A 21,869-nucleotide genomic window follows, 5' to 3' on the forward strand; every position below is an offset into this window, starting at 1 on the left:
TTGGCCTTCCTTTTCTGTGAATGTCTCAACTTCTACCTAGCAACAGACTCCCTGATCCCGCCTTATGTCTCTCTTATTGGCCAGCTTGAATCGTCGTCTGCCGCTCTGATTGGTCATCCGTGATCGTTCGGATTTTTCCAATTGGCAAAGAGACCAGGGGGATCTTTTTTTTTTCGGGTTGGTCCGCTAAGGTAGGCGGGGTCGTTTCTGCGGGATTACTTTTCCGGAGCCGCTTCTGATTGGATGGTGTGGCGCAATGCGCGCGACCCTTTAGCTACCAAACTGTCAGGAAGGTAGACTCTTTCCTCTCCGTGCTCCCGCCCTTAAACTGAAACCCGGGAAGAGACTTCCGGGCTTGGCCTCCGCTGGGCGCCATAAACTGGCCGGGCGAATGGTGCCTTGCAGTTGGATCGCTTGTGGGGCCTCCTCAGCCTCGCCTGAGGGTAGGGAGCACGGATGTCATTCACCTCGGACCTTCAACTCACAGCACAGACATCGACAAATGCCTGTTGAATAGGACAAATAAAGAGCCGGGATGGAGGAAAGCCCTCTTGTGTTTTAGCAACTGTCACCGCCTACTCCCTTCTTCTTCCAGGTCAGGGGGGGTGTGTCCCTAAGAAAGGGGGAAGCGATTCTGCCGGCGTTCTCACGCCCGCCGCATTTCCCTAGCACGGCCTTTAGTTTTTCGCGGAGTCTCTTTTCTCCAGGGTTGATTCGTTAGGAAATCACTTAATCTTTGGCTTCATTATTCCCACATTCTTTTCCTAACTAATTTCCTGCACTTCCGGAGACTGAAAAAGACTGCAGAGAAGTGGTGGCGGGGGTGGCTAGAAACAAGCAAAGCTTCCCTCCCGGGGGTCTCTCCTGGAGAAGAGTAATCAAGTCGACTACCAAAATCAATTGTTTTGATCCCAAGCCCAGAGTTTCAGTGCTGTTTCATTTCCCAGTTCCACTAGAGCAGTGGGCGACCAAGAGTTATGGAGAAACGCCTGCAGGAGGCTCAGCTATACAAGGAGGAAGGGAACCAGCGCTATCGGGAAGGGAAGTACCGTGATGCAGTGAGTAGGTACCATCGAGCTCTGCTTCAGCTGCGGGGTCTGGATCCAAGTCTTCCCTCCCCGATACCTAATCTAGGACCTCAGGGCCCGGCTCTCACACCTGAACAAGAAAATATCCTGCACACGACCCAGACAGACTGCTACAACAATCTAGCTGGTAAGAACAAGGCTGAAGGGTGGATAGAGAACGTCAAGGCAGTAGCATAAAACTGAACCCTGGGGGCGGGGAATCCCTGAGCAATCTTTTCTACTGTCTTCCAGTTATTCGGACGCGAATTGAAATTTATTTCCGATCTATAGAGCACTCAGAGTTGCTATAGAGCAGGGCTTCTCAAACCTCACTTGGACTTTGTTAAAACACAATTTCCTGACCCCTACCCTCAGAGATACCTATTCAGTTGGCCTGGGGTGTGAGTCTTAGAGGCTCTTCAGTGATGCTCATAGTTTTAGAACATTTTACACAGTATAGATAAAAACTGGCATTGTTTCTTTAGATAACTAGTATCTTTAGTCTTGGATGGCCTTGAGTGAAGAGGTGAATGCCATAGTATGACTAGGATTAATTACTAAGAGAAAGAAGACTTTTAAAGTTTGTTCTGTGAAAAGCAAAATAATCATAGAACTAATTAGCTTATTTTGCAATGTATTAAAAATGTTTTAACAATCCAAGTTCAGGCCACACGAATTATTAGGAGCAGTTTTTATGTTTCCTAATTGTTGTTTAAAGAGTGACCCTTCCCCCCTCCCAGTGTTGGAAATGGAACCCAGGGCACAGGCTGTATTACTTGGCCACACCTTTCCCCATAAAAAGGGATTTTTAAAAATCTAATTGACAATACTTATTAGCAATGGATTGTTGAAAACTTAATTCTATTCTTAAACTCAAGTAACAATGCTATTCTTAAACTCAAGTAACAATAATAGCAATTACTGTAGCTTGTTTTAATTAAGTCAACAATTATAAGGTGCTGAGGATTAGCAGTGTAATAAAACACATAAAGATCCCTGTACACAGGCTGGGAGTGTAGCTCAGTAATAGAGTACTTAAGTTTTTGTTTTTTTTGGGGGGGGCGGGGGGACCAGGAATTGAATTTAGGGACACTCAAGTTTTTTTAATTCTAATTTGTTATATATGATAGCCCAAGTTTTTTTTAATTCTAATTTGTTATATATGACAGCAGAATGCATTATAATTCATACTATAAATATAGAGCACAATTTATCATATCTCTGCTTATACACAAATTAGTCACACCATTCCTATCTTCATACATGTACTTAATGTCCATCTCATTACACCATCTTTCCTACCCCCATGCTCCCTCCTTTCCCCTCCCTTTCCTTTGCTCTATCTAGAGTTTGTCTAATCCTCCCATGCTCCCAGCCCAATTTTTGTATTTTATTAGAGACAGGGTCTCACTGAGTTACTTAGTGCCTCATCGTTGCTGAGGCTGGCTTTGAACTCTTGATCCTCCTGTCTCAGTTTCCTGAGCTGCTGGGATTACAGGTGCTCACCACTGCGCCTAGCCAAGTATGTAGGTTTGATACCCAGTACTGAAAAAAAAAAAGGAAGAGAGAGATATCCCTGTACTCATGCACAGGTATAGAGGTTTCAATTTTATTTATTTTTTAAGAGAGAGTGAGAGAGAATTTTTTAATATTTATTTTTTAGTTTTCGGCGGACACAACATCTTTGTTTGTTTGTGGTGCTGAGGATCGAATCCGGCCGCACGCATGCCAGGCGATCGCCACATCCCCAGCCCAAGGTGTTCAATTTTAAAAAGATGGTTAGGGAGGGGCTGGGGTTGTGGCTCAGCAGTAGAGCATTTGCCTAGCATGTGTGAGGCACTGGGTTCGATCCTGAGCAACACATAAAAATAAAAAAATAAAGGTATTGTTTTCCAACTACAACTAAAAATATAAAAAATAAAAAGGATGGTTAGGGAGGTCTCCTAAAGGTGAATTTATTAAATACATGGATAGATACTAATTAAGCCGTTTACATATACTAACTTATATATCACAACAATCCTTTGAGAAAGTTTAAGGAAACAGTGTGGTGGGGCTGAAATTCAACCCAAGCAGTCTTTATTTCAGAGCTTAAATTCTTTTTCTTTTTCGGTACATAGATTGAACCCAGGGGTGCTTTATCACTGAGCTACACCCCCAGTCCCTTTTATTTTTTTAGTTTGAGACAGGATCTCCCCAAGTTGCTTAGACTGGCCTGGAACTTGTGATCCTCCTGCCTCAGCCTGCCCAGTTGCTGGAATTACAGGTGCATGCTGCTGCACCTGGCCAGAACTTAAATTGTTATTACAGAATTCTGTACTTTTTTTTTTTTTTTTTTTTGGTGCTGGCACATGCTAGGCAGGTGCTTTACCTCTGAGATATACCTCTGGACCTAAATACTGTACATATTAAAGAATAGAGTATATATTAGTGAATTGATCAAACAATAAAGACACAAGATATTTTAGATATGATACTTGTAAATACTCATCACCATTGAATATATCATATGTTACTCTGTTTATTTCCCATCTCTCTGATTAAATATATGTTGCCTTGACTTTTAGGTGGTTTTTTGGGACTGTGACTTAGGCATCTCTAAAGCCTCTGGAGATGCTTGGTAGATGTTCCATAAAGATGCATTGAATTGGCCTGGTTTGTCTTGAGAGGTTGAGGTAGGCTGGCAAGTTCAAAGCCATCTTTAGCAACTTGGTGACCTAAGCAACTTTGAGAGACCCTATTTCAAAAAATAAAAAAAGGGCTGAGGGTGTGGCTAGGTGGTTAAGCACCCCTGGATTCAATGCCTGGTACAAACAAAACAAAACAAAATTAACAATTTTCATTTATTGAGTTCCTATAACATTTTGAGCAGTTTATTTACAAAAATTCTCCAAAGTACTTAATGCTTATCCTCATTTTACAGATAAGGCAATCAGATGATGTCACTAAAATCTCCACTGGCATCTCATCACATTTAGGAGAAAATCCATATTTTGACTCTTGCCCACAGCACTTAACAGAACCTGACTCCTCCGTATACTGAAAGTTGAAAGCAAATTTCCCCTTTCAAACTTGTGGGCTCTCTCTACAGGACTAAAATACCCTGTCTTTTGAATGATTCCTGTCATTCAGATCTTGGCTCCAAAGTCACTTTCTTTTTTTTCTTGCTGCACTGGGGATTGAAATCAGAACCTTGCATGTGCTGGGCAAGTGCTCTACCACTGAGCTATATCCCCAGTCCCGGAATGCCATTTTCTTAGAGAAGTCTTTGGTAATTGAACAGCACTCTAACTTCATTCACTGTCTATCCCAACAGTTTTATTTTCTTAAAATTTTAAAAGTGATTTGTATTCCTCCCAATTTCAGATTAGGACACATAAGCTTTATTTAATCAACAAGATGTCTACTTTGTTTCTTTTGTCTTTGCTCCTAGTTCAGTATCTAGTACATGGTCATGTTCAGTTGCTAGTTGTCTCTACCACGCGGCCTGCACAATGGTTTCATTAATGAGGTTCTAGGCATAAAGTTAGTTAGAAGAGATCGAAATAAAACACACAGAGAGTTACCTTATTTATATTGCTAGGTCCGAGACGGCTCCCCTCTCTGGTTCCCTCCTCTAACTGCCCAGCAGGGCAGCAAGGATTACTCAGGGCTAGCAGGAGAGAGAGAGAGAGTGAACACGCCGGGGAGTAGCCTTTTATTGGGGAACAAGAGATTCAGGGGAGAATTCCATCCAATGAAGGTTGAGGGGGGCTGCACTCCAAGGTCAGGGTCAGTGATTGGGTCCCCGGGGTCAGTGGTCAGGCACACCCCCACACGGATGGGCTCTCTCATCAGGAAAGGGCCGGAAAAGCTTCGACAGAGCCAAAGCGCCTCAGACCCTTAACGGGAGTCACCCAATCACGTGTTAGAATGGCTTCCCACAGTTGTCAAATGAATTAATGATGCTAGGGTAATGGATTAGTTGACTGCTGAGTGAATATGTACATATAAATCATACAACCACTTGGTGGAGATGTTGTAGAGAGATACATACATAAGCCTAGGCCCTTTAATGTCCTCCTCATCCTTGAATTTTGATCCATCTTTGCATCACAATTTAGTAATAGTGTACTTAATTCCCACAATTGTGAAATGGGGAATATATTTTCCTTCCCATTTTGGTAACAGGGATTGTATCCAGGAGGGCTTTTCCACTGAATCACATTCCCAACCCTTTTTATTCTTTGAGACAGGGTTTCGCTAAGTTGCTGAGGGCCTTGCTTAGTTGCTGAGGCTGGTCTTCAACTTGGCAATCAGCCTGCATCAGCCTCGGGGTTTCTGGGATTACAGACATGCGCCAGTGCACCCTTCCTTCATTTCATTACAGAAAGGGGCTGGAACTGGGGGGCTAGGATATAGCTCAGTTGGTAGAGTGTTTGCCTCATGTGCATAAGGCTTCTGGGTTCAATCCTCACCCAGTAGGGATGGGGCAGCTAGAGATGTGGTTCAATGGTAGAGTGCTTGCTTACCTAGCATGCATAAAACCCTGGGTTTGATCCCCAGTACAGTGGGGAAAAAAATTAGAGAAAGACGAATATTGCCTCCTAAGCATTTTATATTTCGAAGTCCCATTAAATGGTCCAATACTGAAGGGATACATTGTCATTGAGAATGATGCTGATTTTGGAGTTAGAATTTGATTCAAATTTCATAATCATTCCACCTAGCAGCTGTGAGATCTTGGACAAGTTGCTTAAATTCTAAGAGCCTTGATTTATTTATCCATTAAGTAGTAATAGTGTGGATGAGATGATTAAAGAAGATAAGAGTAAACCAAACACAAAGAACAATGCTTGCTATTTCTGCTATTTCCTCACAATTAATAACAGTTTTTTTTTGTTTTTTTTTTTTTTTTTTTTGTAAGTTATTATTTGTTTGTGCTGGGAATTCAACCCAGGGTCTCATGCATGCTAGGCAAGAATGCTACCACTCAGCCCCAGCCCACAATCACTGTTTTTAATGAAATGGAAGTACTAGAACTGTGGTGAAATACAGAATTCAGGACACAATCATAGGTAGAACAGATAAAATGAAGAAGTGTTTTAAATAAAATTGTAAAGAATATTCTTTCTGGTTTTATAACTGGGCCTAACCCAGTGCTAGCTATAAGAATGCAATTGGTAGGGGCTGGGGCTGTGGTTCAGTGGTAGAGCGCTTGCCTAGCATGTGTGAGGCACTGGGTTCGATCCTCAGCACCACATATAAATAAATAAATAAAGATCCATCAACCACTAAAAAAATGTTTGTTTAAAAAAAAAAAGAATGCAATTGGCAGATCTCAAAGATTGCAAGCATATAAACTTTTTATTCCCTGCTGTATCTACAGTGCCTGGAAGAGTTTGTGGCAAATGAGAGATATGCATTTTTGTTGAATGAATGAACATTGAGATCATTTTTGTTGGATACTGCCTGGAGTTGGAGTGGAATCAGTATAATAAGGCTTTCTTCCTCCTTCTTTCCACGTTTTATTTGGCCCATTAGCCTGTCTCCTTCAGATGGAGCCTGTGAACTACGAGCGAGTGAGAGAATACAGTCAGAAAGTCCTGGAACGACAGCCTGATAATGCGAAGGCCTTGTATCGGGCCGGGGTAGCCTTCTTTCATCTGCAAGACTATGACCAGGCTCGGCACTACCTCCTGGCTGCTGTTAATAGGCAGCCTAAAGGTGAGTGAGAAGGGTGTTGAAGTGGTGAGGACAAATAAAATTGTCCTGCTAGCCTGGCACTGTGGCACAAGCATATAATCCCAGCAACTCAGTAGCCAAAGCAGAAGAATCACAAGTTTGAGACCAGCCGTGGCAACTTAGTGAGACCCTGTATCCAAGTAAAATACAATATAGGACTTGGGATGTGACTCAGTGATTGAGTGCCCTGAATTCAATCCCCAGTACACACACAAAGTATACAGTTGAAAAGACTTCTTCCACACCTGTGTTCTTATTTCAAGAGAAAAACAATATTTATTTATTTAGTCATTTATAATATCTTTCTTTATGTATTTGTTTTTATGTGGTGTTGAGGATTGAACCCAGTGTCTATACATGCAAAGCAAGCCCTGTACCACTGAACTACAGCCTCAGCCCCTTTATTAATTTTGTATATATCCTTATGAAATATATGGCTATTTTTATTTTTTATATGGTGCTGAGAATCAAATGAGTGCCTCACATGATAGGCAAGCCCTCTGCCACAGAGCTACAGTCCCAGCCCCCTAGCCCTTTTTTGCATTTTATTTAGAGACAGCGTCTCACTGAGTTACTTAGGGCCTCACTAAATTTCTGAGGCTGGTTTTGTACTCACGATCCTCCTGTCTCAGACTTCCAAGCTGCTGGGATTACAGGCGTGCAGCACTGTACCCAGCTTGCACTGAGATTTTATTTTATTTTATTTTATTTATTTTTTTTTTTTTAAAGAGAGAGTGAGAGAGGAGAGAGAGGGGAGAGAGAGAGAATTTTTAATATTTATTTTTTAGTTCTCTGCGGACACAACATCTTTGTTGGTATGTGGTGCTGAGGATCGAACCCGGGCCGCACACATGCGAGGCGAGCGCGCTACCGCTTGAGCCACATCCCCAGCCCATTGCACTGAGATTTTAACCCAGAACTTTGCACATGTGAAGCATGTACTGTACCAATGAGCTACACCTCCAGCCTTATTTTTTATTTTATTTTTAAAAATTTGTTTTAGTTGTGGATGAACACTATACCTTTATTTTTATGTGGTACTGAGAATCAAACCCAGTGCCTCACACCTGCTAGGCGAGCGCTCATATGTACAAATTAAATTTTAAAAAATGTATTTTTTTTTCTTTTTCGGTATTAGGGATTGAACCTAGGGGCACTTTACCATTGACCTGCATACCGGTCAGTCCAATATCTCCAATCTTTTTATTCTTTTTCAATATTCAGGATTTAACTTCAGGGGTACAAAACTCTATTACCCCAGCCCTTTTTATTTTTTTAATTTTGAGACAGAACCTAAGTTCTGAGACTGGCCTTGAACTTGAGATCTTCCTTTTTCAGCATTCTAAGTCACTAGGATTATAGGCATGAACCAGCATTCCAACTCCCAATCCTTTGTCTGGCACGCGTGCGGCCTGGGTTCGATCCTCAGCACCACATACCAACAAAGATGTTGTCTGCAGATAACTAAAAAAATAAATAAATATTTAAAAAATATATTTTTAGGGCTGGGGATGTGGCTCAAGCGGTAGCGCGCTCGCCTGGCATGCGTGCGGCCCGGGATGCGTGCGGCCCGGGTTCAATCCTCAGCACCACATACCAACAAAGATGTTGTGTCCGCCGATAACTAAAAAATAAATATTAAAAATTCTCTCTCTCTCTCTCTCCTCTCTCACTCTCTCTTTAAAAAAAAAAAATTCTCTCTCCTATCTCACTCTCTCTTTAAAAAAAAAAAAAATATATATATATATATATATATATGTATATATTTTTTTAGTTGTAGATGGACATGATGCCTTTATTTTATTTATTTTTATGTTGTGCTGGGGATCGAACCCAGTGCCTCACATGTGCTAGGCAAGCACTATTTCACTGTATTATTTCTTTATAGTGAAAACTTCAGACCCTTCTTGCTTTTGAAATGTATATTTTCATTTTCTGTAGTCACCCTGCTATGTGCAAGAGGGATTTGAGAAGCACTGTTCTTCAACATTCGTTCCCTAGCCTTTTTGAGTGTTACTGTGGATCCCAGTGAATAATCTTAATAATCCTCATTCTGCCCCCTTTCCAGCTGGGTACTGGCTTGTGCTTTAGCTATCATTCTGTCTCTTAGCTCAGCTAACTCCAGGCGTGACCTAGAAAAAGAGACAGCCTACTGAGAGAATTTGAGATTTAATACTTTGTTTTCAAGGCAAAAAGAACACTGAAGATCATGACATGCTCATTCCTGTGTTGGTTGGTTTACTACTGAAAGTTGTCTCCCTTTTGTGCATTCTGGAGTGAAGAGAGGATCCCTAGACAAATCTCACTAATTTAAATTCATGCCAAACCCACTCTGAATTAATAAAGATATAAAATTTAAATAATCAGTTCCTGTTTCTTAACTTTCAATTATATAGATTAGGTACCACCAATGCAAACAGTATCTTTAGAAGCTCTGCTATGATGGTAATAACTATTTCATCAAATTATGAAATTATCAACCAAAATTATAAAATTATCAACCAATCCAGCCCTAGCAGATTACGTGTGGGGTTGGGTACTGGGGTTTGAACCCAGGGCTTCTTGCATCCTAGGGAAGTGCTCTACCATTGAGCTACTTTCCTAGCCCTTTTTATTTTATTTTGAGACAAGGTCTCCCTAAGTTGCCGAGTCTGGCCTGGAACTTGTAGTCCTCCTGCCTCAGCCTCCTGAGTTGTTGGGATTATAGGCATGTGCCAGAGTGCCCCATTAATTTTTGAAGAATTAATGTGGCATTAATCAATGAAATTTACTATTGAATAGAATAATTGTGATATATTCAGATTTTGGAGAGATAAAATGAACAAGAGTATTTTAACAACCCTCACTAACCCTAGAGTGCAATTATGGTCTAACTCTTAACTGCCTTCTCAATCATCTCCCAAGATGCCAATGTCCGGAGGTACCTTCAGCTAACGCAGTCAGAACTCAGCAGCTACCATAGGAAAGAGAAGCAGCTGTACCTGGGCATGTTTGGTTAAAAAAGAAGAATGATGCTCTTCCATTTGAACTTAGGTGAACCATTAAAGACCCATCAAGGGGAAACCTGAGCCTGAGCAAGAGAAATTAACTGTATACCTCTGACCCAGGTGGATTTCTGTTTTGTTTACTATTCTGCACAAACTTTGTATTACTTAGACCATCTGTGTCTGTCTTTTTTTTTTCCCTATCCATCTGTTTATTTACATGACTTTCAATATATGTTATTGTTGGCAATGTTTGCCTTGAAAAATAACCAGAAAACATTCATCAGCTACAGGTGGAATTAATCGTATTTCTAGCATAGATTTAATGATAGATGTTGCTAGGTATATTCATATTCAGAGGAGAATGCTAACAGAGGATGAAATGGTAAGGATAAGCAGAAAGCAGTTCCTTCCTTTGTTTTCTTAGATACCCAAAGCCAAACAGGAAAATATATTTTTTGTGGAACTAGACAATTATAAATTGGATCCAAATGTATTTAAATGAAAGATTTGAAATTAATCATTTTTATTTAAATTAATTCCTTTTTCTCTTCATATTTCACTAACATTCAGATTCTTTCCCCCCCACAAAAATATATCTAGTTTCTCTTTTTCCCCTGGTAATTCTAGTTCTTGCTTTTGCTTGTACTCTTAAAAGTTTTGGAGTCATATTTTTAAGTATTTATGTAATAACTCTTCAGCCCTTGTATCTCTCATTAAAAAAAAAAATGCCTGAGTAAAAGTTTTAGTTTTTAATAGGTGCACATCTATAGTATGCTTGTTTCTCTAAAAAAACTTAGGCTATATTACCAAGTCTTCTAGAAACAATATCATGTAGAGCAGGATAAAAACTTTAATACCCTCTTTACCTGTCCTTGTATTTTGTAAGAGCACAGGTCCTTGTGGAGGAGGGCAACAATAAGGAAGAGCTGTGATTGCTTAGTGTCTTGAAAGCACCTGATGGAACTCTTTGGAAGCTGTTAGGCAGTGGTGCAGGTTGCAGATCTTTGCTATTCTGGCTCAGTAGAATGCTCCATCAACTAGGAGCTCCTTTGTCATTCTATTTACTCATTGTGGATAATGTCTGCAATGATGTAGGTACTAAATAGTAGGTGAGATCATACATCACACACTCCACCTTTGTAAGGAGAAGTAACATGCATGTGTCATTATCCAGTATAGAACCATAAAACAAAACAGATTTCAGAAAAGAAAAAACTAAACACCCTCGTCCCTTATCAACAACCCAGTGCATTAAACTCCTCTTTGTTCCTCTCTATACCTTTAAATAACTTGACCATCAGCTTACAGCAGAAAGTTTTTCTACCAAATAATCATATGGAATCCAAAGACAGAACTAAAAAAAGTATAGGGTTACTGGTGAAATTTTGTCATGGTGAACCTTATCAAGTCTGTTTAGCCAGGTTATCCTTGATGTTTCCTGTAGTAATTTTTCCATCCACTGATTCCTACCCTTCTCCTTGATTATAAATCCCTACTTGTTCTTGTTGGAGTTGAAATTAAGTCCAATCTCTTTCATCCCCCACTGGAAGACCTGGTTACAGTGGTTCCTATACCAATTGACATGACCCCATGAATACAGTATGCCTTACTATGCTTTAAATTTTTTTTTTTTAATTTTATCATGGTTGCATGTTTTGTTTGTTTGGGGTTTTGCTTTATGATGTTCTATGGTATTTTAAATTTTTTTCAAAAACAATGTTACAGTAAGCTGTTTTCTGTATCAATGAGGAAAAAATAAAACTGGTATTTAAAAATGCATTTTAGAAATTTATTTCATTAATTTTCTTCTTAGCACTACTAAGAGAGAGCACAGCGCTTAGGTTACATTTCAGGTTTTATTTCAGAGGCTTGCTCTCAAAGAAGATGTTAATGAACAGAAAAGTGGACAAAGGAATGCAGTCTCATTCAGGTCTTGAGGGGTTCTGACAAGCCTGCATCCTGATGGAATTGGCCAGGGATCCCTAAATCTATATTCAAAAGTTTGTGGAGGGGGAGGCCACTCTATTTACCAAACCTTAATTGTTTCCACAGGATTTAATGATTTCGAATGAGGACACGAAGCATTCATGGTGACATGAAGGGTCATACTTAGGCACATGTAAGACAATTAGAAACTTTGTTTCCCAAATTCAGAACCACCACCTTCACAGTTTGCCTGAACCCTGTACTACCTGTACTAACATGTAGTCACTACCTTATTTACGGAGTGGTGTAGCTCAGTGATAGAGTGCCTAGCACATTCTAGACCCTGGGTTTGATTCCTTCCACCATGCGGCCTGCGCAATGGTTTCATTAATGAGGTTCTAGGCATAAAGTTAGTTAGAAGAGATTGAAATAAAACACACAGACTCAGTTACCTTATTTCTATTGCTAGGTCTGAAATGGCTCCCCTCTCTGGTTCCCACCTCTAACCGCCCAGCAGGGCAGCAAGGATTACTCAGGGCTAGCAGGAGAGAGAGAGAGAGTTTGAACATGCCTGGGAGTAGCCTTTTATTGAGGAACAAGAGATTCAGGGGAGAATTCCATCCAATGAAGGTTGGGGGGGGGGGCTGCACTCCAAGGTCAGGGTCAGTGATTGGGTCCCCGGGGTCAGTGGTCAGGCACACCCCCACACGGATGGGTTCTCTCATCAGGAAAGGGTCGGGAAAGCTTCGACACAGCCAAAGCGCCTCAGACCCTTAACGGGAGTCACCCAATCACGTGTCAGAAATGGCTTCCCACAATTCCTAATACTGCTAAAATTTTTTTTAATATGTATTTTTATTTAAATTTTATATTTTTAGGGACAGGATCTCATTATGTTACCCAGGCTGGCCTGAAACTCTTGATTGATCCTCCTGCTTCAGCTTCCTGTGTAGCTGGGACTAAAGATGTGTACCACCGTGTCTGGCTTTAGAATTCACTTAGCAATGAATATGTTAAGCCTTATCAACTTTCACTTCCCATATTGTCCTAGTAAGAAGTTTCATTTGTTTTTCTTCAGGACTGGGCAATAAACCCAGGGCTGTGCATAAGCTAGACAAGTGCTCTACCAATTGAGCTCCTTCCCCAGCCCTTTTTATTTATCTTGAGATGGGGTCTCTCTAAGTTACCCAGGCTGACCTTGAACTTGGGATCCTCCTACTTCAGCCTGTGAGTACCTGAGAAGCAGTGAAGAGGCTTTCTATGGCCCAGTCTTTGCTGCTCAGCTCTCTTTACTATAATTCCAAAACAGTTTGCTAGGAAGAATTTATAGTGCAGACTATGATATATGGACCCCAAAAGATAAAAGGGTTTTTTTTTTATTGTTTTTTCACCTTTCCCTCCCACCCTGCTTTATTTGCACTCAGGTCCCTGAGGGAGACACCTAATCAGTTCTACTGATCAGTTTTTCCACCACCTGGCAGACCCTTTCTCCTACATTTCTAGAGCTCTTTTTCCCCATCTGACATCAGCACCCTAAATTCCCATTTCTTTGCTCCCTCCACTGACAATAGCAACCTATATGACTTTGGATGACTAATAAAACCTCTCTAGGGTGCTGTTACCATGCTTTTGAAGTGAGGGAATGGGACCAGATCAACTGTAATATCCTCTCATGCAGAATGTCTTGCTTTAGCTATCCCAAGCAGCCACTATTTCTAACCTCAACAGGCCCTCAACCTCCCTCCACAATTCCACCATCATGAAACTTACTGTTTTCTGCCTTTCAATTTTTCATCTTTGGACACCTTGGTTCATATTTACAATATGTAGGCAGAATTTTCAAGTCTTTAACACAGTGTCTTTCATTGAAACAATCAAAATTCTTTCTACACAGACAGCAAAGGTGACAAGGGAACAAAACCAAACACTCAAAAGAACAAGAAAACAATTTCCAGTTCTTGGCTAACTATGTTCAACGATATTTTAGACCAGCATATCACGCATAGTGCCTGGAATCAAAAGCTGGTTCAAATCCTGATTTGCCCCTTAGTCAACTCTGTGACCTTGAACAAGTAAACTTGGGGCTTTTTGATTTTGGTACCTGGGATTGAATGCAGGGGTGCTTAACTACTGAGACACATCTTCAGACCTTTTTTTATTTTATTTAGAGACAAGGTCTGAGTTGCTGAGGCTGGTCTCAACTTCCTGAGCCGTTGGGATTACTGGTGTGTGCCACCACACTGGGCTAACTTGGGTTTTTTTGAGCCTCAAGTTTCCTCTGAAAAAAATAGGTGGCTAATACACCACAAAGTGAAGAAGTAAATGAGTTTTCTATTAAGTACCCAATACAGCCCAAAACACAAGAGCTCAACTACAATAATAAACCATAATTGTGTAAGATTCCCCAAGTTTACAATGCCTTCTGCTATCTCACTTTTTTCCTCACAAGTGATCAGGCCCCCACTCCTTCCCCAAGTACAAATGTCAGCTAAAGAACTGGACGAAAGGGGCTGGGTTGTGGCTCAGTGGTAGAGTACTCACTTAGCATGCATGAGGCACTGGGTTCGATCCTCTGCACCACATAAAAATAAAAAGGGGCTGGGGATATAGCTCACTTGGTATTGCTTGCCTAGCATGCACAGGGCCCTGGGTTCAATCCCTGGCTCCACAAATAAATAAATAGATAAATAATAATAAAATAAAGTATATGAAGAACTGGATGAAAGACACAAAGCCATACAAGTTTGTGGAAGAAACAAGCCAACATCAATTCAAAGAGATAATTTCACTGCTAGTTTTATGTTCCAGAATGTGGAATAAGAAGTGATTACACCTCAGGAAAATTCCCAGTGCCCTTGGGGAGAGCTGGCTGATCTGTTCTGGCCCATAAAGTCCTGCTTATCTGGCTGGATAAAGAAAACAGTAGGAACCTTCAGGCCAGGCAGAACCTTCATTTGTCACCCAACAGGAGTGACAAGATGCTTCCAACCTCTGTGCTGCCATCTAACAATGTTAAGAGCAGGGCTGGTATCAGCTCATGCTCACCCAGATATTAGTTTTTGGAGCCAAGTACAAAATCTTTGGGTGGTCCACCACTGCTCTGTCTCTCTGCTGTTGGAGAACCAGGGAGGGGCTGCACCCCTAGAACAGAGCCAGCTTCTGGATCTGGTTTGCTGCGTTTGGCCAGATCCTCATTGTGAGCCTTGCGGATGTGTCGGTAGAGGTCCCCTGACTGCGTGTAGCTGCGCAGACAGTAGCGGCACTCATAGGGTCGCTCACGTGTGTGCACGGTGGCATGTCGCCGCAGTGTGTAAGAGCATGAGAAGGTCTTCCCACATGTCTTGCAAGTGGGAACATCCTCAGTAAAAACCCCAAAGTTTCCTGGGGCTGCTTCATACTCAGAAGGTGGGTAAAGTGGCTCATGTAGGGCTGGGGGTGCAGGCAGGGGTGAGGTTACCAGTCCTCGATGATATTGCCCTGTACCAGGCAGCAGATGGTAGGGTAGATGAGGGTCTGTAGGCAAGAAGTGGTCGCTTGGCCCATCCTCCAGTCCTGTTGCCCCTGGTTCCTCAAAAGCCTCTGGCTGGGAGGGCTGTCCTCCATACACTGGTCTTCCAGGTGGGAACAGTCCCTCAGGACCCTGAGTCTGTTCCTCTGCTACATCAGTCTCCTCATCAGAGATCACAATAGCTTCTACTTTCACCTGGACCAGCTCAGCTTCTGCTGGAGCTGGAGCCTGGGATGAAACTGGGGCTGAGACTGGGGCTGGAGCTGGAGCTGAAGCTGGAGGATAGAATCCTTGCAAAGGTCCTCCAGTATCCCTTGGTTCCACCACCCTCAGGCTCTCAGGACCCACATCAAGAGGAGTCAGGGGTTCCACTGAAACTGTTGGGAGGCCAGAAGAGAAGTAGTTTGCAGGAATGGTTTCTGTGGAGCTACTGGGACTGGCAAGAGAAACAGAGACATCAACTACTGGTGGTGGAGGTGCCCGCAGATGTGGTGAGTCAACCTCCATGCCAGGCTGTGTAGTGTCAGCCCCACCAGGCAATGGTGGTTCATCTGGAGGACGCACAGTAGGTAAAGGAGCAGTCAGGCTTTTCCATTCCTCTTTGCCCCAATGGCCTGATGTCTCAGGGGATGCCAACAAAGGCCGGGGGCCATGGGAAGTGCTGGACAAAAACTCCAAACTAGGGGGCTGTGAATTGGTTTCTTCCTCCTTCTTGGTACTGTCTGCCTCTGCCAGGGCCCGGGCTTGCAGCCTCTGCTTACACACTTTGACGATGTCATTCATATGCAAGTAGCTGGCAGCTGCCAACACATCCTCAAGAGGGGTATCTCCCCTCAGGGCCAGCTGGCCAGCATACATAAAGTCCAGAAGCAGCCCAAAAGCAGGGGCCGTGACAATCTCGTTGTGAATACACACCAGATCCCTCTTGTCCAATTCCCGCTCCTTGTAAAAAAGCTGAAAGAATGGGCTGCAGGAGGCCAGCACAGCCCGATGTGCCAAGAACTGGGTGCTACCCACCATCACGGTGCAGTCACAAAGGAAACCCTGGGACCGCTGCTCCCGGAGGCTCTGCAGCAGCTGTTGACTGTGTTCTGGGAACTCCATAGCACCCCACGAAAGGGAGGGCGCCCAAGTAAGGTCCCCACCAGTGGCTCCCTGGGAAGAGAGGACAGTGGGTTAGGGCAGGTAACTTCCCCAGCAGCCTTAAACGTTAGTCCTTAACTACCGCTCGCCACCCCAAGGCCTCTGGCAACACAGACCGCACCCCAAGACGCTCCCTTTAAGTTTCTACCCTTCTTTTTCCTACGTCACACCCAAAGATCTCCTACTAGCTCCGCCCCCTCAAACTAACCTTAGGATCAGGCCCCGCCTCCGGTCGAAAAAGGCCCTGCCCCCGGAAGTCCCGCCCCCTAGCTAGCCTCGGCTTCCTCGGTTGCCACCCGGTCGCTTTCAGTGGCTCCTCCAACTAGGAGTCTGTTTTGCTCCCAGGCTTTCCCGAGCGATGCCTTTACGCTCCACTCCGAGAAGTCCCTGAGCCTCTCCCTTTCGCTTTCCAGGTGCTAAGGACTCCTGGGGTGGGAACTAGCAGAGAAAGCTGATGCCTCACCACCAGCGAGCAGCCACCAGGCGAGCTCCGCCCCTTCCCACCTTCTCAGTGTTAATTGGTTCAAGCTCTCCTTCCCCCGTTGAGGATTGGCCAAATGTCCACTGTCCCGCCCCTCTCCGGCCGGCGTGTCCAAGTGGGTGCTCAGATCCATCGCTCAGACAGACAGGAGCCCGATTGGTTATCACTCCTGTCTTGAGCTTTTCCTCTTCGTCCCGCCTTCTTTGCCTCAGAGCCCTCGGGATTGGCTGAACTGCTCAGTCTACCGAGGCAGCGGGCGGGCTGGGACCCCTAAGGGCACTATATCAGCAACTACACCTTGTTGTGCGGGAGTGAACAGCACGTCACCTTACTATAGTGTGACCGGGAAAAGGAGGAATAAAAATCCAATGTGGTACTCTGGAGACCCGGGCCTTAGGCTTTGCAGAAACCATGGGCAAGAGTCACACGCCTCTCTGACCGGCAGTTATCTCCTGAAGGTCCCTTGCTCAAATATTCCTCCAATCTAATGGTCTCAGGGCCTCTGGCTTAGTAATGGTGGTGTCAAGGATCTAGCAGCTGTCAGAATGTTGCGTCCTCAGCCTAGACTTTATGGGCAACTTCAAATGAAGAGGATAGACTGTCTTCTCTGTCCAGAGGTACTGGGCAGGTGCTGTTAGGAAAGCGTTAGGGCTTTACAGTATCACCGTGTGCGTGGTGACACATGACTGTAATCCCAGCCACTCAAGGTTGAGGCTGGTGGGTCCCAAGTCGGAGACCAATCTGGGCAATTTAGCAAGACCCTGTCTCAAAAACAAACAAACAAACAAAAAACCCGGCCTGGGTTGTAGCTCAGCGGTAGAGCACCCCTGGTTTCAATCCCCACCAGCGAAATAAATAAATAAAACAAACATATAAATAATAAGTATCCCAGGATAGGAGATTTTTAAAGTGTGGCTACTTCTAGGGCTGGGATTGTGGCTCAGTGGTAGAGCGCCCGCCTAGAGCATGCGAGGCCCTGGGTTCCATCCTCAGCACCACATATAAATAAATAAATAAAAACAAAGGTATTGTGTACAACTAAAATAAATAAATATATATTTTTAAAAATGTGGCTACTTCTAGCAGGGCGCCCTGGTGCACGACTTTAATCCCAGTAAAGGATGGCAATTTCGAGGCCAGCCTGGGCAATTTAGCAAGATTCTGTCTCAAAATTAAAAAGGGCTGGATACCAGGCGCCATGGGTACTACTGTAATCCCAGCGATTGAGGCTGAGGCAGCAGGATCTCAAGTTCCAAGGCCAGCCTTGGCAATTAAGCAAGACCTTGTCTAAAATTTTAAAAAAGGGGTGGTGGTGTGGCTAGGGATGTAGCTCACCAACTGAGTGTCCATGAGTTTAATCCCCAATGCCATGGAAAATAAATTAAATTAAGACATGGCTACTTCTGAAGAAATCTCAGAATATTTCAGTTTCCAGACATGCAGAGGAAAGGGCTCTAAACTGTGAGTTGGTGTTTTCCTGCCTCCAGTCTGACTCCAGCAGCAATGTGGTCAACAGCATTTTCAGAGAAATATCTCAGTCCTCCCTCCCATCTCCTTCACCCACCACACCAAGCACTTCCATTTTGTTCTTGAATCAAACCTCCAAACAGACCCAACCAGAATTATAGAGAGTTCCTCTATCCAGCATTCTTGTGATAGATACAAGCATCTTAGCTTGAGATCACACCTCTACTCTACCCATTCTCACAAGTCATATTAAAAAAACCGTATTAATCCACTACAAAATGATGTCAATAAGCCAACTACTGGTGGGTATTTTTTGGGGGGAGAGGGTGCTGGGGTTTGACCTAGGGCTTTGCTCATGCTAAGCACATACTCTACTACTGAACTATATAGGTGCCAAAGCCCTAATATTTTCATTTTTTTGTGAAAAATAGCTTTATTTACCAAATTAAAAATCTGTAGTGAGAATAAGTGACATTGATTTGCATTTTTTCACATCTCTGTAGTATCTAGGTTAATAGAAGAAAGCTAGATTTTCACATCTGTTTCTGTTTTCATCTATTATGATATATTGTTTGTTTTTGTTTTTGTTTGTTTTGGTACCAAGGATTGAACTCAGGGGCACTCAGCCACTGAGCCACATGCCCAGCTCTATTTTCTTTTATTTAGAGACTGAGTCTCATTGATTGATTTACACCTCAATGACAGGTGCTGAAGCTAGCTTTGAACTCGGGATCCTCCTGCCTCAGCCTCCCAAGCCTCTAGGATTATTGGTGGGTACCACCACACCCTGCTGATATATTGTTTTGATGTGAGTACATGAAGAAAATCTGATCTCACAGATATGTAACTGAAGAGGATCCCATCAATCTTTTGGAATTGTCTTTCAGGACTGACTCAGAAGTGGCACACCTATAATCTCAGTGAATTGGAAGGATGAGTCAGGAGGATCACAAATTGGAGGCAGGCTGGGAAATTTAGCCAGACTGTCTCAAAATAAAAAAGAAGTGGCTGGTTTTGTGGCTCAGTGGTAGAGTGATTGCCTAGCACAACTGATTTTCAGCAACACATAGAAAGAAAGAAAGAAAGAAAGAAAGAAAGAAAGAAAGAAAGAAAGATAGATTGGGGGGAAAGAATGGTTTGTTTGTTTGTTTATCTATCATCTATCTATTTATTTATTTATGTGGTGCTGGGGATTGAACCCAGGGCCTTGTGCATGTGATCTTTATTTTATTTATTTATAGGTGATGCTCAGAATCGAGCCCAATGCCTCACACATGCAAGCCAAGTGCGCTACCACTGAGCCACAGTCCCAGCCCATCTCCAGCTCTATTTTATATTTTATTTAAAGACAGGGTCTCACTGAGTTTGTTAAGTGCCTTGCCATTGCTGAGGCTGGCTTTGAGCTCATGATCCTCCTGCCTCAGCCTCCTGAGTGGATGGGATTACCTGGGATTACTGTCATGCGCTACTGCATCAGGCTTTTTTTTTTCTTTTACATACATGACAATAGTGGAATGCATTACAATCATAATTATGCATTCACAACACCATTTTCATAACTTTTTAATATATATATACACACACACACACACATATATATATATATATTTAGTTGTCAATGGACATTAATTTTATTTATTTATTTATATGTGGTGTTGAGAATCAAACCCAGTACCCCACATATGCCAGGCAAGTGCTCTACCATTGAGCCACAACCTCATCCCTCCCCAGGTCTTTTATTTTTTAATTGTTTATTTTTTATTTTGAGACAAGTCCTCTTTAAATTGCTGAGGTTGGCCTTTAACTTGTGATCCGCCTATCTCAGCCTCCCCAGTTGTTGTTATTACAGGCATTTGCCACCACATCCAGCTACCAAGCTGCCTTGGTCTTTTTGGTGATCAGTCTCTACCCTGAAGCTACCCTAGGGGCCCCTAATCACCATTTATGTCATTAGCATATAAAAGGTCAATCTTTACTCCAAAGATTCAAAGCATCTTAGAAGTCCAAATAAACCAAACTAATAAAAATGCGGCAGATTAGTGCTGATGAAGAAGATATTAGAACAACCAGAATTCTAACACATAAATTATATAATATACCACACAGATACAATAAATGCAAGAACACTGATAATTGAATGGGGCAGTGTCAGTAAGGCTATCATATCAGCAACTCAGGAGGTTGAGGTAGGAGGTTTGCAATTTTGACGCTAGTTGAGGCATTTGAGACACTGTCTCAAAATTAATTTCATGGGTTGTGGTTGTGGCTGAGCAGTAGAGCGCTCGTCTAGCATAAGTGAAGCCCTGGGTTTGATTCTCAGCACCATATAAAAATAAATAAATAAAATAAAGGTATTATGTCCAACTACAACTAAATTTTTTTTAAAAAATTTTAAAAATTTAAAAACAAAATTATCTGATGATGTATCTTAAAAGTAAAACCCTACTGGGTTTGATTTCTAGCACAACAAACAAACAAAAACCAAAAGAAAAAACCCACACTTACAATAGTAAGTAGGTAAAGTAACTAGGAAGTGATCAGTTTTGAGTATATATTTCCTTTCTCCCTCCCCCCCTTCTCCCCCTACCCCCTCTCTCTTTTTGGGACTGGGGAATGAACTCAGGGTGCTTTACCACTGAGCTACATTTCCAATGCTTTTTATTTTTATTATTTTTGGAGGCGGGTACCAGGAATAGAACTCAGGGGCGCTCGACCACTGAGCCACATTCCCTGCCCTATTTGTATTTTCATTATTTGTATTTTTTATTTTAAGATAGATTCTCCCTACCTTGCTGAGTTACTCGCTAAATTGTCTAGGCTGGCCTAGCACTTGCCATCCTCCTGCCTCAGTCTTCTGAGTTAAGATAAAAGGCGCGCACTACCATGCCGGGCAAATGATTTACTTTTGAATAATGGCTGTGTTTAAAGAACAGCTTAATTCCTGAAATTTTAGGGAGTGGTTATTGCTACCCAGTACTAGCCAGCTCCAGCACATTGAACGTCAGCAGATTAGGTCCTTGCAGGGAGGCTGGCCTGGAAAGGGGGAGAGGTGGGAGAAAGCGCCCAGTTGAGAGGGTACAGATAAGGGATTCTCAGTTCTATAGCATCCCCCCACAACCCAGCCCCACTCTGGTGTGTGCGCCTGCGCGCCCCAGGAGTACAATAATAAGGTTTCCTCTCCAGGGAGCAAGTCATGTAGTGAGTGCTCAGTAAATGTTTGTTGAAGGAATGATTGAATGCATAAATATTCGGAATGCCTGAATTTGCAAGCGCCTTGAATTTGAATTCCAGTCCTGAGTGACTACAACCCTTGGGTGCATTAAAGTCTTTAATTATGTTATTTTCACTAATAAAGCCTATTAAAAGTGTTTACTGAGCATTTACGCATATGTAACAACGAATCCCACCATTATAATGCACCAATAAAAATATGGGGGGGAAAGTATTTACTGAGCATCTACTACAGGCTACTTCGGATCTGAGTTTTGACAGTCCGCCGTGGGGCGGGGCTTCAGGGACAGAGCTTAACGAGTCCCCGCCCACTACAGCGAGGTCCAATCAGATCG

General features: G+C 42.8%; 2 protein-coding genes across 3 annotated transcripts; one reads left to right on the top strand and one right to left on the bottom strand.

Annotated features, from left to right (window-relative positions):
• The first annotated feature begins 292 nt into the window (after positions 1 to 292).
• TTC9C (tetratricopeptide repeat domain 9C) lies at positions 293 to 11,534 on the top strand. The gene is made up of 3 exons (XM_081281401.1): positions 293 to 1,215; positions 6,591 to 6,773; positions 9,696 to 11,534. The coding sequence occupies exons 1-3, from the start codon at positions 978 to 980 to the stop codon at positions 9,788 to 9,790; spliced, it is 516 nt and encodes a 171-aa protein (XP_081137527.1). The 5' UTR covers positions 293 to 977; the 3' UTR covers positions 9,791 to 11,534.
• A 2,929-nt stretch (positions 11,535 to 14,463) lies between these two features.
• Positions 14,464 to 16,871, bottom strand: ZBTB3 (zinc finger and BTB domain containing 3). Of its 2 annotated transcripts, none has more exons than XM_081281330.1 (2): positions 16,819 to 16,871; positions 14,464 to 16,367 (listed from the first exon to the last, which is right to left on the bottom strand). In XM_081281330.1, the coding sequence occupies exon 2, from the start codon at positions 16,314 to 16,316 to the stop codon at positions 14,757 to 14,759; it is 1,560 nt and encodes a 519-aa protein (XP_081137456.1). In that variant the 5' UTR covers positions 16,317 to 16,367; positions 16,819 to 16,871; the 3' UTR covers positions 14,464 to 14,756. The 2 variants fall into 2 exon arrangements, with proteins under 2 accessions (XP_081137456.1, XP_081137455.1); XM_081281329.1 differs by lacking the exon at positions 16,819 to 16,871 and adding an exon at positions 16,564 to 16,810.
• Between the last annotated feature and the right edge of the window lie 4,998 nt (positions 16,872 to 21,869).

Source organism: Spermophilus citellus, assembly GCF_964194105.1.
Source record: "Spermophilus citellus genome assembly, chromosome: 2".
In the NCBI taxonomy this organism is placed as follows: Eukaryota; Metazoa; Chordata; class Mammalia; order Rodentia; family Sciuridae; genus Spermophilus; species Spermophilus citellus.

Coding starts and splice junctions, on each gene's coding strand:
- TTC9C (XM_081281401.1), top strand. CDS start 978: ATGGAGAAACGCCTGCAGGAGGCTCAGCTATACAAGGAGGAAGGGAAC. Junction 1,216..6,590: donor CTGCTACAACAATCTAGCTG/GTAAGAACAAGG, acceptor TTGGCCCATTAG/CCTGTCTCCTTCAGATGGAG. Junction 6,774..9,695: donor TGTTAATAGGCAGCCTAAAG/GTGAGTGAGAAG, acceptor TCATCTCCCAAG/ATGCCAATGTCCGGAGGTAC.
- ZBTB3 (XM_081281330.1), bottom strand. CDS start 16,316: ATGGAGTTCCCAGAACACAGTCAACAGCTGCTGCAGAGCCTCCGGGAG.